At 36.7% G+C, this 15153-nt stretch overlaps 1 protein-coding gene across 2 annotated transcripts in view; it reads right to left on the bottom strand.

The window, feature by feature from the left end:
* Positions 1 to 1879: 1879 nt before the first annotated feature.
* The window catches only part of ccdc88c (coiled-coil and HOOK domain protein 88C), a 112345-nt gene continuing 99071 nt past the window's right edge, over positions 1880 to 15153 (bottom strand). The window contains exons 27-30 of one of the 2 annotated variants that reach the window (NM_001423870.1): positions 11093 to 11167; positions 10933 to 11001; positions 8668 to 8915; positions 1880 to 4094 (exon numbers count right to left, since the gene is read on the bottom strand). In NM_001423870.1, the coding sequence (NP_001410799.1) occupies positions 3192 to 4094; positions 8668 to 8915; positions 10933 to 11001; positions 11093 to 11167 (1295 nt within the window). In that variant the 3' untranslated portion in view covers positions 1880 to 3191. The remainder of the gene's footprint in view (positions 4095 to 8667; positions 8916 to 10932; positions 11002 to 11092; positions 11168 to 15153) is intronic. The other variant, XR_015512581.1, reaches the window with a different exon arrangement.

The following is a 15153-nucleotide window of genomic DNA, read 5'->3' as shown; positions in this document are numbered from 1 at the left end:
TATGCATTGTCTATCTTGTATATAAAAATTGTACAACAACCACCATTAGGCGTGAGCAGGGCACAACTTAAAGCAAGGTATTGACTGTCTTAAAAGGTCTTGAAATTCAAAACCTAAATTTTCAGCCTTAAAAAGTCTTAAATTCACTGAATTTTTGTGTGGTAGGTCTTAAATAATTTTAAATAGGTCTTAATTTTCCTCTAAGTAAAGCTACCCAATCGGCCAGACATCCATCCAACCACCCACAATTCATAACTCATAATAAAATCAGAAAAAGAAAACTAAAAACAACTACACAATATCTTCACGATAATAACAGAGCAATATATCCCTTTACATTATCTTCCATTCACACAAACAATATTTGCAGAAGTAAAAGGTGAGATATATATATATATATATATATATATATATATATATATATATATATATATATATATATATATATATATATATATATATATATATATAAATGGGCGTGAAAATTTAGACAAAAAGGCAACAAATATATAGTTCACTATTTACGTAATTGCCTCCACAATAAATATACTTTTAACATTGTTAAACTTGTCATTTAAAAAAGTATGTAATATTATGTTGAAAATAGTGTATTCTACTAGACTTTCCTTGTTATGACACATTAAAGTATGTCACTAAGAACAAACTACGGTAGCTTTTGTGGCAAGCAAAAAAAAAAAATTAAAAAATCCATTTGCCCAACCAGGCCATTAGAAATAATCAATAGTGTTTAGCCCTGTATAAATCTAAAATTGTATTCATAATGGCCATAAAAGGGTCTTGAAAAAAGTCTTAAATTTGAATTGATGAAACCTGCAGAAAGCCTGGTAAAGGGGTAGTTCACCCAAAAAATAATTCACTCATCCTAGTCCACTTGTTCAAGTTTGTTTCGTCTGTTGAACACAAACGATGAATATTTTAGGAATGTTGGTCAGCAGCAGCCATTACTGTCTTCCATAGTAGCCTACATTTGGATGTCAATGGCTGCTGGTTTCTAACATTCTTCAGAATATCATTTATGCTCGACAAAAGAAATTCACTAACATTGAGAAATACTTCAGCGTGAGTAAATTGGGATTTTTGGAATGATCTATCCCTTTAACACCTTTGACTGTATCCATGAGGTTTAGACGTTTTTTTCTCTATTTAATTTTATGGTTGGCATCCGCTGTGTAAAACATACGCTGGATAAGTTGGTGGTTCATTCCGCTGTGGTGACCCCTGATGAATAAAGGAACTAAGCTGAAGGTAAATGAATGAATTTCACAGTTGTCTACTAGGAATGTTTTAGTTTCATGATTAAAGTGTGTAGATTTGTTATTATATACCCCAATAGAATGGAGTAGGAAGTTTTTTTTTTTTTTTTTTGCAGTTGGAATCATTAAAAAGTTTTTTTAATGATTAATTTTGCAATTGCAACACAAAGCTAGACAGCTGAAATCAACAAGAGAAAAGAGGTGAAGAAACACATTCAGAAGAATGACATCACTAACATCATTTACTCTTAACGTCTTAGTCATTGTTATAATGTGTTAGCTATTATTAGAGCGGTGTTAAAACGTTTCCCGTCTGCACAACTGATGAAACTAAAACTTGTTATCGTCTTCTCACTGCTAAACAAGACTAGAGATTACAATCATATATGTATAAATATATATATAATATATATTTGTCTATTTTAAATAAAAATATAGCAGGAAAAGTTCTTTTGTTGTGGTTTAATAACTTTTTCAAGGTTATGAAAGCATGTGCTATCTCACCCCTAACTAAACAATACTTTTCTCACAATTATACTTTGCGTTCAGGTTAAACATTTAGTAAAATATATGAATGAACCAGCAGTTGGCCTCAAACAATCAAATGCAACTTCAGAAATCATTTATTTATATATTTAAAAAGCTTTATTACAAAGATTTCGGGTTTTGGACATCAGCTTTCTCTAAACAGGCATCTATCATTCACAAACTTTATAAAGTGTAAAAAGTTTGTAATCTACTCGACACACCATATCTTACAGGTAATGATCTATGTTCATGTGCAATAGTGTATATAAAAATCAGTTGTATATCTAAAACCAGCTAAGCAGTAGTTGTGCACATTCCAAAAGGAGACACTCTTTATATTTACACACCCAGTGTGAACGCTTGATCTAAATATATTATTCTAGATGAAGATCTGCCATCTTTGGTGATCAGACCATGAGTTGTTGACTTGAGATGGCAGAAAAGCACCACTGCCAGGTAACAAAGGACATACACACAGCATTAGGGACATGATCGGGGCGGGGGTTTGAATCAAACTACTCCATTACTCAAAACATTAGGCAAACACACACATATATATATATATGCACACATTAAAACAACCCACAAACAAGTGTTATTTAATTGCCTCAAAGACGTTAATAAATAAACCTTAAGCAGAACATCAGGCCATTAGAACAGCTGTGCAGTGTTATAAAATGAACGTGTCAGAAAACAAACAAACAAATGGAGCTTCAATTTAGCACAACCCTAAATGCAGAAGTGAAACTGGGCAATGTGTCCAGATTCCACCTGAAAACCCCTTCCCGAGACATTCTTCCAGCTTATAATCACAAGGTAGGTGCTTCTTATCCTTATGCCCAACCGTCTTCTCTTTCTGGCTACGCAGCCTTATTGCGTGCTTCTGAACAGAGCCTGAGCCAAACCCAGGTCCTACAACAAACCCATGGTCACCCACAAGAAGCAGAAAAGAGCAGATTGTTTGGTATGTCAGCAGGGAGCGAGTGAGAGAGAGTCCGCTTCCCGTAATGGGTCCCTGTGAGGCTGTCTTGGTGATGGACCTGCAACTGTCCTGTGCCTCCTAAAGATGGATGCAAGTCTGTACTCAGTAATTACGCTGGGAGTGGCTCCTCACACACAGCCCAACGTTTGTTTTCCACATTCAGAATAGAACATGGACTGGCCTGCCATGGAGCTGCAGAGAGCGGTAGAAATCAATGGCGTTCGATTGGATACAAAGGGAGAAAATACATTCAAGTGCCCCGTACATTCGTTTACAGGTGTGCAACCTGGTGCCTTTGATGCACCTGGAGAAAGAAAAGATTTGATCTGTCTTCCAGATTGACTGGATCTCCCTGTTTACAGTGCAGTTTCATACATCACATGCGTTTCTGAGCCAAGGCTGAGGTTCTACACGCAGCCATATTCATACCACACAGTCTGAGGGTCATTGTTGGGGTCTGGAGATGCAGGTTTGCTGGTGGGCTGCTCCTTGGAGGCATAGCTTAAGTTTGTCGTGTCTGCCTTCTTCAGTAGAGGAGACTCTGCCTCCCTTTGCTCTTGAGGTTCCTCCTCCAAATCGTTCAGCCTCAAAGCTGGTACAGCTCGCACTGGAGTCACCATGGCCACTTCACCACGGTGGGGAGCTCCTCGGGGTTGGGCAGACCCAGAACGAGCTGCTCCTGCTCGGCTACTACCACTCCCGACATACTCCCGTTCAGCTTGTAGAGACATGGAGGAAGAGTGAAGTGGAGGAGGACTGACCAGGGAAAACTCATCTCTCGGTTGAGCAAGAGACAGACGACGGGGGTCCACAGAAATGTGCCCTGGATCTCCAGGCAATGGCGAGGATCCTGTCACTCTAGCAGACATTGGTCTTTCTCTAGCAACTGCACCAGGTCTCCTCATCACCACATCGTTTTGGTTGGGAGAAGCTGCTTCTGTGCGGTAGCTGTCGGGTCCGTTGGAGCGGAGCAGGTCTGCAGAGGCCAGACTGAATGTGCGGCTCAGGCTGGCACTGCCACCCACACTTCCGCGAGGACTGGACTGCTGCAGTGCTGAGGGTCGCAGTCCCGCTCCTCTGTTGGGAAGGGTTTGAGAGTGCGAAGGTGGTGTGGAGGTGTCTGTAAGGCGAACACTTGGTTTGACGCTGTGTCCTGGTTTGGGGGTCCGAGCGTCTAGTTCTGGTGGTGTGGTCTTGACAGTGGGCGTAACATAATTGGTGGGGGTTTTAGCACCATCTCGAAGAGGAACGGGTCGAGTAGATCTAGTGAAATAATCAGTCATCAGGTCCTCTCGACTGCCGGTCTGCACCTAAGAAAAAGACATTTGAACTCATTACCATTTTGTATTTTATTTTGCACCAAAGACAGTAATGATATTTACATAATAACAGACTTTAATTGTTACTGTTATAGACCAAGAGCTTAAGGACTTAACAAATCAATTGTTAATTAAATATATCTTAGACATTGCCATGCACAAATGAATACACCCCTTTGAAAATGTTTTAATATGCTTATTTTTAACTATTTCTAATTCTTTTGATTAACATATGATACCTAACCAGGGCGTGTGACCAATTTTATTAGTGCGACTAAAAAATTGCACCGGTGCGACCAGCTATTCAAGGACAAAAAATAAATACATTTTTAAATAGTCTGAGACTGTGGTTCAATTGACACAAACTATGGATGCTAATTTTGGTTAGTATTCCTAACTGACAACAATGTCATCCGTATGTTAACCAACCAGAATAATATAAAACTATCAATTTAAAAAATAACTAGATGATGTGTCTATTTTGTGTCTAACACATTAAATATTGCATTTTTTAAATATCGATCTATTCTAAGCGTAAACGGGGCTTTACACTAGTGCGTTTTAGTTTTAAAACGGCGTTTTAGAATGAAAACGATCCGCGTCCATACTAGCATGTTACCCAGCGTTTCTGAACAGCTCTCCGTCCACACCAAAACGCTGAAAACGCACATCACGTGACCACACACACACACTCTCGGGCAAGCGCTGCAGCCTATCTACCCAGATGAGAGCTGTGCTAGTCAGATTGCTCATCAAGCATCTCCCGCTGGATTTAATCTCACTATATTTATTAAACGTGTTATTTCATTCATCTTGTTGTCTTTTTCTAACGACATATTCCCTGACTTTGGTCATTGGAATCTATTACTTGTTCTCAGTTAACGTGTTTTGGCTATGCGCAAAGATAAGCTAATGATTATTGTAAGCACGTACTGTACTTGCTTAATATTGACTGATTGCTTGCCTTTTCTTATAATGTATAAACTTATTGTGCGTTATACTTTCATAATGGCCATAATTGGCTCTTCAGTGTTTGAACTCTCAGTAATGATTAAATCACACTGAACTGAGCTAAACTGAACTGAACTGAACTTAAACACTAAAACCTGAACCACACTGTTCCAGTTACTGAACCACACTGTTCCAGTTACTGAACCACACTGTTCCAGTTACTGAACCACACTGTTCCAGTTACTATGACCATTTATGTGAAGCTGCTTTGACACAATCTACATTGTAAAAGCGCTGTACAAATAAATTCAATTGAATTGAATTGAATTATCGATTATTAAAACTGATATTCAGCAAAAGAGAGGGTATGTTTCGTATTTTGAAAGGAGAAAATGAAAGGAGGCCTAAGATATGTGAAAAAACTCAATTTTAATGCACCTGCAGCCTTCCAACAACAACCACACATTAATAAAAGTAACAAAAAAACTAAATATGTCTACTAAAAAAAAGAATAAAATATATAGGGCTGCGCTCAATATTTTCACTTAAATTACAAATTTAAATTCTACAAAACAAAAACACTGACTCAATCCTTTAAAAACCAATCCTTTTTTTTCCAATCAGGCTTACTAAGTTTTTTTTTCTTCCATCAAATTAAAAGCAGGCCTACACATCAAAACGATCGCTTCACGAAAATTAAGCATTTAATTAATGCTTCACTGTAATTCTTGTATTAAAAATGTTAACAGACCTTGTAATAGAAGTCATTATTGTAAAGATTATGTCTTGAGAATCTGATTTTCTTTGCGCTTATGTGCATTTAATTTTCTCCATCGTGGCGAGTTCAGGTGTGAGAAGTGTCCTCATATTAGTATATAGGCCCAGTCTCAGACTGGCACAGAAATATCCGCAGGCCTATAATAAAATTTAGGTTACCGGCAAGGAGGGATAATAATGGTATTAGATCATTTAAAGGAAATTATTATTAAGAAGAAAACATAACCTAAACTGAACCACTGCCGCAAACGTTGATATCTCCATATGACATTGTGAGGTGCAAGGCTCAAAGTAATAAAGGGCCATTCAAGCATTTGTCTTTTGCACGCTTAAGTTTGTTATTGCAAATGGAGACGCATAGCTTGCCTTTTCCAGGCACAACAGTCGAAAACATGTCAACATTTTTATTAAACTGCAAAAATGTGAGGCAACCGAGGTACATAAGCAGTGCACAAAACTCTCACTGCTAATAGAAAACGGCATTTAAATCTCACCTCAACAGTGCTTTTGGTGTGTTCTTGCTTAAACACTCACAATAATATCCAGCTGTAAGCAGCAGTATGCATTCTTACATTGTGAATTTATGCTGCAATGATTTTAGTTCATTTATTATTGTTGTCATAGCTATATATATATATATATATATATATATATATATATATATATATATATATATATATATATATATATATATTAGAGCTGCACAATTCTGGCTAAAATGAGAATCGCATTTTTTTTCTTAAAATAAAGATCACGATTTTCTCACGATTCTATGGATGTAAAATAAATGTATGGTAAAAACAAACATATGGCTCAACATCGCTAATAATATTATGTGTAGGTCTACTGGTTTCTATAAATAATTCTATTCTACTTATAATAATTCTGATGTTGAATTATTATGTTTGAGATATATGCTTGCAATCTGTCATATTAGACAATTCTATTCACTGGTAAAATCAAGACATTTGCCATTATCAGATTATATTCAACAATATAAAGGCTGGAGTAGTTATACTGACATTGAAAACCTTTATTTTCATGCACAACTGTGGGTTCACTATGAAAGAAAAAACATATCAAACGCTTGCCGTAATCATAACTCTAAAGTGCGATACGATCATTTAAATGAAGTGCACACTTTCGGTTTCATTCTGACTGCTAAGTGCTTGTTCATACTTCGCGCGCGGCTCCTAAACGATCCCTCTGTGACAGAGACAGAACATTATTTGCAACTGTATTACCCGTTACTCGCAACATATGCAGGTTCTGTTCACTAAAGTAGACGCGCACCCTCTCTGTGATAACAGCTCACGGTCAGCAGCTCATTTCACGTGTGATTTCCCGATCACGAAAACATCATTATATGAAGACAAAATGAAATTTTTAGGTGAATTATACCTTATAAATACAGTATGTGACTCATTCAACATCATTTGGAGGTGTCAATGTCACTGAGCAACGTGTGTGAAATAATTAAAAGACTCGTGCAGCCGCCTTTTCTTCTCTCCTGAACATGAAAATATGATTGACAGAATCGTAGAAATGCTGGATTAAGATCGTCTACGGGGTCGAATCGAGATTGCGATCTTTTAACGATTAATTGTGCAGCTCTAATATATATTTATATATATATATATATATATATATATATATATATATATATATATACAACAAAACACATAGATTTGTTTACAGCTCATCTATAAAATGCTAATGCTGTACCTGCAAAAGTATCATTGAACTTCATTTTACCAAACTTTGTCAGATTTTTTATTGTTGCATAAAAAAAATGTAAAGCAGGTTAAACTAGTGCTTTTTATATAGTTGGAAATGTAAAATTAAAGGTCATAAGCTGAAAATGACGATGAAAAATGTAAGCTTTATTTTTCTATCATTTTAAAAATGGGTAGATCTTGCCTTTCAGCAAGAAGTTAAGGATATTTAGCTAAAAAGTTTGGTGACCACTGGGTTAAACATTCAATATTTTACAAACATCTTTGGATTAAATCAATCAGAGATAGTGAAGGGTGATAGAAAGTTCCCTTTTTGTAGAATAAGTGAACTTGTAAAACTGCAGTGTTAAATGCGACGCAGTGGAAAATTTGGGTATTTGTTCTAGTGCAAACCTCATATGCAAAAATCTTTCTCTATATAGGATCCCATAGAAAGTGTTAAACGCCTTTTTCCAGAGAAATCTGTTGTGAGTTGTAAACTCGTTTATTCTGAAAAATGTAATAAAATAATTTTTAATTCTAAATTGTGAACACCAGTAACTCTACGAAATACATTTTGCCCTCACACACACAAATATGATTTCCAGCTTTTTGACCATGAGAATCCTGTGCATGCATCACAATTTGCTTCCTGTCTTAGAACAGAATCCACATTAGGGTCCATTATGACAACACAGGCAGACAACATGATATGTGATAACGGCCATCCATCACTGTCAAAATCTCCATTATAAATAGCACACCCAGCACTTCAAGACATTATCTTCATCATCACCAATTAACAAAAACAATCTGTAATCCAGGGCCAAACAGACCAAATATCAGATGTCATTTATTTAGAAAGAAAAAAAAATCCCTCTAGAGATTATCAGTTAAACGTGAGAAGATTCCATTCACTCTGCATAAATACACACTTAAATATACACACAACCCTTTGAGGTGTTAAAAAAAAAAAACAAAGTGAGAAGACGCATCCTTCCATGTATGATTCATTTTAAACTCCCCTGCAAATAAATGCCTATTCAAAGGTCAAACCAGCAGGGAGGACAAAAACGTTTTTTGAGAAGCGTTTAGGTGTAGTAAGTGTGCAAAGGACTTACAGTGGGTGGTGAGAGGGCATTACTCTCCTGCAGGAACTCCTCCAGAGTGACCATCTCACTGCCCGGAGAGGACGGCCGGCGGGACGCAGGCCTCTGGGAGGGGCGTGAAGCAGACGGGGAATCACAGGGAAGAGTGGAGCTACGAGGAAGAAGAGACGACTGACTGAGACGAGAGCCTTCGTGAGCCAGTCCAACCACATCATCACTGGACAGACTGGCAGATCGGCCCTGCAGACAATCCAGAGACCCTGGAGGAAAACAGGAGAATAAACCATGAGCTGTACAGTGTGAGATGCCATGAAAATGGGGACTTTAAAGGGCACCTAGGTTACCCCTTTTTTCAGATTTAATATAAGTGTTTTGCGTCTCCAGAATGTGTCTGTAAAGTTTCAGCTCAAGTTTGTCCCAAATTGGATACTTATGCACTATTCTACGCCATCTTCTTTTATAAAAACACATTCACACAGAAATATTAGTTCATTATATTAGTATTGCTGATATAAGTGCACTTATTCCACCATTAAAACTAAGTGTGGATTGTTGGACACTTCACACACTCAACGGCTGCAGCTTTGCTCACGTCTCAAAAGGGGCTGAGCTATCGGCTCTGGATTACATTTATGTTGAATTGTGAAAGCCAAATTCTCCTACTTGGGTGATTATAGCACCTTTGGTAGTTTGGTCATTTATTTAACTGATTTTGCAACCATCAAACTACTCTGATTGGGACAACACTTCATTCATATACTATGCTGTAGAGTGTGTACGTGCATAAGTAAAAAGTGTATAGTGTGCCATTTGGGATGCGATGTATGAGTTTTGCTGTGGTTACAATTGGCCCTACACTCTATGCCATCATCTTCAACCTGCAAAACAGGAGCATTTTGAAAACACTAAGGACTACATTTCAGTTTGGAAAAGCTGGGGTTTCATTTTAGTGTAGATGGACTAGAATGCAACCTTTTAAAAATAGACAAACAGCTATCAACAATCGCTCTCTATCTCACCATCATCAAAGACTATAGAATACACAAGACATGTTACTCATATACATTTGAATGGGGAAAAGTGTAACTCTCAATATGGCGAATGAAGCCCCGCCTTATAGTACAGGAGCCAATCAGCGATCGCTATAGAATGACAATTCTCTGGGGAAGGGACTCAGACCAGACGTGAGTTTCTGCAGATTTTGTGTGATACGAACATTTAGAAATGATACTAACCAGTAACTAGACACTTGTTGTTCAATTGTATTGTTTATTCATAATATTTAAAATTAAATGGTAAAGCTTGGCATGTAGTTTTGGAGAATTAGATGTTTCTCCATTCAGACACAATGCCCAAGCAAACAGCCTGAGAGGCGTTTCAAAGATGGCTGCCGAGTAAAATGACTTGCCTGAGAGGGACTTTGCCATCATTCACTATATTCGCCAACGACCTCTCATTTGACCATTATGGCAAAATTTGCATAGTCTGAACAGTCACATATCATGCTTTTTAAAAGGAACACTCATGTTTATACGTCACCTTGAGTTAAACAGGTGAGTCATACCATTTTTGAATCTATTCAACCGATCTCCGGGTCTGGCAGAGCACTTTTAGCTTAGCTTAGCATAAATCATTGAATCAAACTAGACCATTAGCATATCACTCAAACATTTCAAAAGTTTTGATCGTTTTCATATTTAAAGCTTTTCTTTATTTATTAAAGAAAATAAATAAATGTTAAATAAAAATAAAAAATAAATCGCACAATGTGTCCAGCCTTTAGTCTTTTACTGTTAAGTGACTTTTTTTTTTTTAAATGTTCTCACTATATATTAACCTATTAGCCCTTTTAGTTTATATAGTATTATTATTTAAATTAAGAACTATTTAATCGTCAAATAATAAATAATCCTTTTCTGATTAATTCAACTGCTTAAAATGACTATTCAAAATGTTTGCTTAACAACAGTGATGCAATTGAATTTCTATTCAGGAGCCACGCGAATGTTCAAGTAGATGTTTGTTTCACCCTCAGAAACAATTACTGTCTCAATGGTACTTGAGATGGAGTGTGTGTGGAGGTGGCATTTTCCATAGCTAATCGAATGACTATGCATGCATATGTAACAGGTAACTCACACCCACTCACACAAACAGACAGATTGAGAGGCAGACATAGATAGATAGATAGATAGATAGACAGACAGACAGACAGACAGATAGGCAGGCAGGCAGACAGACAGACAGACAGACAGACAGACAGACAGACAGATCGACCTTTAGAGCTGACAGGGGAGTTGCTGCTGGAGGTGTTGCGGCTGAATTCGGCAGAACTGGGCCTGTGTCCTGTAACAGGGGGGCAAACATTACACAAACACATCAAGAAGTAAAGCAAGGCTGTAGAGGCAACATGTATTGATCTAGTTAATTCTCTTACCTGTGTTTCCATGGACACCACTGCCAAACCCAGCATCTGGAGAATGATGGCGCAAGTCTTCCTCTGAGACCAGCCCTGGAACAATTGAGCAGTGAATCTATTAATATAAATACTGCAGTCCTACAGATATTCACATGCATTTGACAATCAATGCAGCCATTCTATTTGCTGACATTCAATAGTACAATATACGGTGATAATTAATAAACGTGTATCATTTAAACATTGAAAATGACTTTTAAAGGGATAGTTCACTCAAATTGCTTAATTCTGTTATGTTACTCAACCTTGACTTGTTTCAAACTTGACTCTCTTCTGTTGAACACAAAGAAGATATTTTGATATTATTCTTGACGTCCAAGTGGGCACAGCCATTTTGGATTGAGACTTCCTGTATCATTTACTTGTTTTGATATTTAGAAATTAAAAACAGCTTGTAATGCTTATTGATGTTGCAAACTGATATTTTTGGATTATTTCATTCTACTTTTTACGTATATTTATGAACAGACTTGTTTGTAGAGCAAGTTTGACCCTTTTCTGCAGTTAATAGTTCTTAGTCATTTCACCCATTGGCAAATGAATCGAAAGTTTTAAAACAATTGCAGAAATGAGCACATAAGATCAATAGCATTTGTTTTTCCTACAATGGAACTTAAGGGTGAGTAAATAGCGAGTAAATTCTGGAATATGCCTTTAACAATACTCTGCTTTTTGTATTCACAGTGACGTTTATCACAGCACCGAAAGCTTGATCTTAAAAGACTGTTTCTTTCAGACAAAAAAGAAAAGAAAAAAAATGACTACATTCTGCCTTTTTTTGTTCCTTCACATTATGGCTCAGTTTGTTAACGTTAGTAAATTAAACATAACTGAGAATGAAAACAAGGTTTAAAAAAACATGATAAAAGATTAAAAAAAAAAAAGGTTTAAATGTGCAATTGTATTCTATACACTATATCACATCAGTATACAACACATTATAACACATCAGTGTGTTATCAGCCAATAAATACACATTTATTGATATCAACCCAACACATTTCTGGCTGATCAATGTTAGGTTAAAATGTTTATATCAGCCTCAGCGATAACAATACCAACACTACAAACTATAACTGCCTGAATTTATGACAATAGTGATGTCATGTGCATAATTAGTATTTCGGTAACACATTAAGGGGTGTTCATAAGACTCACGCATGCTTATAACAACCGTCATAATGAGCCCTATCATACACCCGCCGCAATATGGCTATACGTTCTATACACACAGGATGTACAGCAACACACAAATATCTTTACATATGAAAAAATAAAGGATTAAAATGTTACTAAAATTATTATTTTCTACATAAATATAAAAACCACTACCTGCATGCCTTCTTCATCTCAGGGGATTTTTTCAGTTTATTCATGACAATTTGCATCTGTATAATGTCATTATTATCAGCAGAATGACTTTTTTTATACGCATATTTATATTTGTTTTTATTAAAACAAGTTTAGATTTGTCCAGTCATTCAGTTTTTCAACTTAAAAAAATCGCCATGTAAACAGCAAATGCGCCATGGTGCGACGCAACTGACTCTTAAAGTGAATGAGAGATGAGCATTTTTTTCCATCATTAAAATAGCAAAAGTGGATTCGGACATTATCTTAAAGGGTCACGAAACACCCAAACACATTTTTTGAGCTGTTGACAGTCGTATATGTGTCCCACACTGCTAAAAACACTATTAGGACACCTATATTTCACTAAAAAGTGTAAATTGGTTGTTTTTGTGTTATTTTAAGCAAATTCATACTTCCGGTTTGAAACTAATTTTTGAAGCTGCGTCACGGTCATGACATAATAGCCTGTATTCCAGCGTGCAGACTGGACGTCTGTGCCAGAGTGTCTTATTACGTCTTACAGCCCGCTGCATTAATGCATGAATAAAGCTTGGTTCAAACCAATCAGCGCGCTCTATTGTGCAACTTCATTAATATTCATTACTGTCACAGTGTTTAGAAGGCAGAGATGCCACGTTGTGTTGGCAAAACAAGCGTGAAGTGTTGCCTTTATAGTTTGCTGCAGTTAAGTTTTGTTTTCATTTTCTCTCTGTGAGAGCGCAGACTCATGTGTGGATTAACAGTGTACGCGACGCGCGACAACAATAATTTACGTGTCTAAGGAGGATTATTGTTTACCTGAGAGCTGTTCTCATCTGCAAACGCTGAGATCCGGATTCGCTTGTAGTATTCTCTTAATAAAGACGCGGCTCTAGTTGCTGGTGATTGTCCTGCCTCTACAGATTTGGTAAGTGGGCGACCAGTGCTCTTTGTTTATTCAGTTCGTATTTTATTCTTATCGAACAAACTATTGCACCGAGTGTAAACAAGTTAGCTTTACAACCAAACTATAACCTCATGTAGGATTTTGTGATCAAATATCACATCAAATCAAATATCTCGTTTGTGGCGAGGGACATGAATGAATTCCCTGAATGAAAGAGCCAAACTGCAGTTAAAGTCCACCATTTAATAATTGGGCAAATAATTTGATTACAGATGTCCATGTAAACAGTCCCTTTCTCCCCTGTTGGGTGTGTGTTTTGACTCTAAAATTCAGCGCGCCCAAATAGACACTCCCACACCAAGCCTCTTTTCTTCCTCCGACACTCCCCCCTAAACAGAGCTGGACACGCCCACTTTTCTGACTTTTTCCAAAGTAGAGGTGTGAAAACACCCTGCTGAAACGAGGGGGTGTCATGGCCCTTTAATGCTTTTGCGCCATGCGCTTTAGACTTTGTGCCTAGATCGTTATAATAGGTCATTAAAATTGAGTCATTCACACAGTTAATATTGTTTGTTATGACAACTTGAATGATTTTTATGTATAAAGCCATTATAAATATGTCTTGAATTTTATAACATTGTCATTAATATTTTTTTTGTACAAGCTGAATTTTTAAATAAAATGTTATTAAATATTACTGTCGCTGTTAAAATGATTTGACAGAGTAACAACACTTTTAATGGAGCATTTTAATTACAAATACAGTTTGTTCCACTAAAAACGTGATCAGAAATAGATTGATGGCACAATTACAATGTCTCATGACAGTTATGTTTATGACAGATTTGTGACTAGTTTATATTGTCTTGGTAATGTCAAGTTGTCATAAAGATGAAGACCGGCTATTGTGCATTTATGTCAAGTTGTCATAACAATGTTATCTTTGCATTTAAAATGACATAATCACGCAAACTACATTTAATAACAGCTGTCATAAGCATGCATAAAATCTCATTCACATTCATGTTTCATGTCATGATTATAAAGATTTCCTGATAGTCTTATGAACACCCCTTCAAGTAAAGTGTTACCAGCTATCTGTACAAAGTAAGATCGCAAAACTACTGTTTTGCAGTGGTGGAAAGAGTACTGAAAAATTATACTCAAGTAAAAGTACCAATACTTGCCAAAAAATGAAGTGCAAGTGGAGTAAAAGTATCTGTTGTAAATATTACTCAGAGTAAAATGTAGACCTTTTAAAAGTTCTCGAGAGTAGTGAGTATTACGTTGTAAGAAGCTGATGCGTTTACATATAATTTGTAAATGCATTTAGTCATTGCCCAGCAGGCACACAACATCATAAGACGTTAATATTAGGTTAAATTTAGGATTTGATGTCAAGTGACCAAAATTCAATGTCTAGCCAGCGTTCAAGCACAGCGTTATTTTAATGACCAATAATGACACTGATATTTGGTTGATTTTAGGTTGTGCTGGAAAGTGAACAAAATCCAACGTCATATTGACATTTATTCATCAGTTATGGCAACCAAAATCCAACGCCTGATAGACGTCATAGTGGAAACGTCCACACAACGTCAAACTGTAACATCATTAGACATTGATATTTAGTTGGTTTTAGGTTGGCCGTTGGACATTGACGTCGGCCTGACGTTAAGTTCTGACGTCATCCAAATAAAATGCATCTTTCCCCATGATGTTAGGGTACAACTTCAGTCTGACCTCATGTTAACATCTTGTGCCTGCTGGGTGTTTAAGG

The sequence above is a fragment of the Danio rerio genome, chromosome 17 (assembly GCF_052040795.2).
Source record: "Danio rerio strain M-AB ecotype USA chromosome 17, GRCz13ab, whole genome shotgun sequence".
In the NCBI taxonomy this organism is placed as follows: domain Eukaryota; kingdom Metazoa; phylum Chordata; class Actinopteri; order Cypriniformes; family Danionidae; genus Danio; species Danio rerio.
Note: the sequence above shows the minus strand (reverse complement) of the source record. Positions and strands in the feature narration are given on the sequence as shown.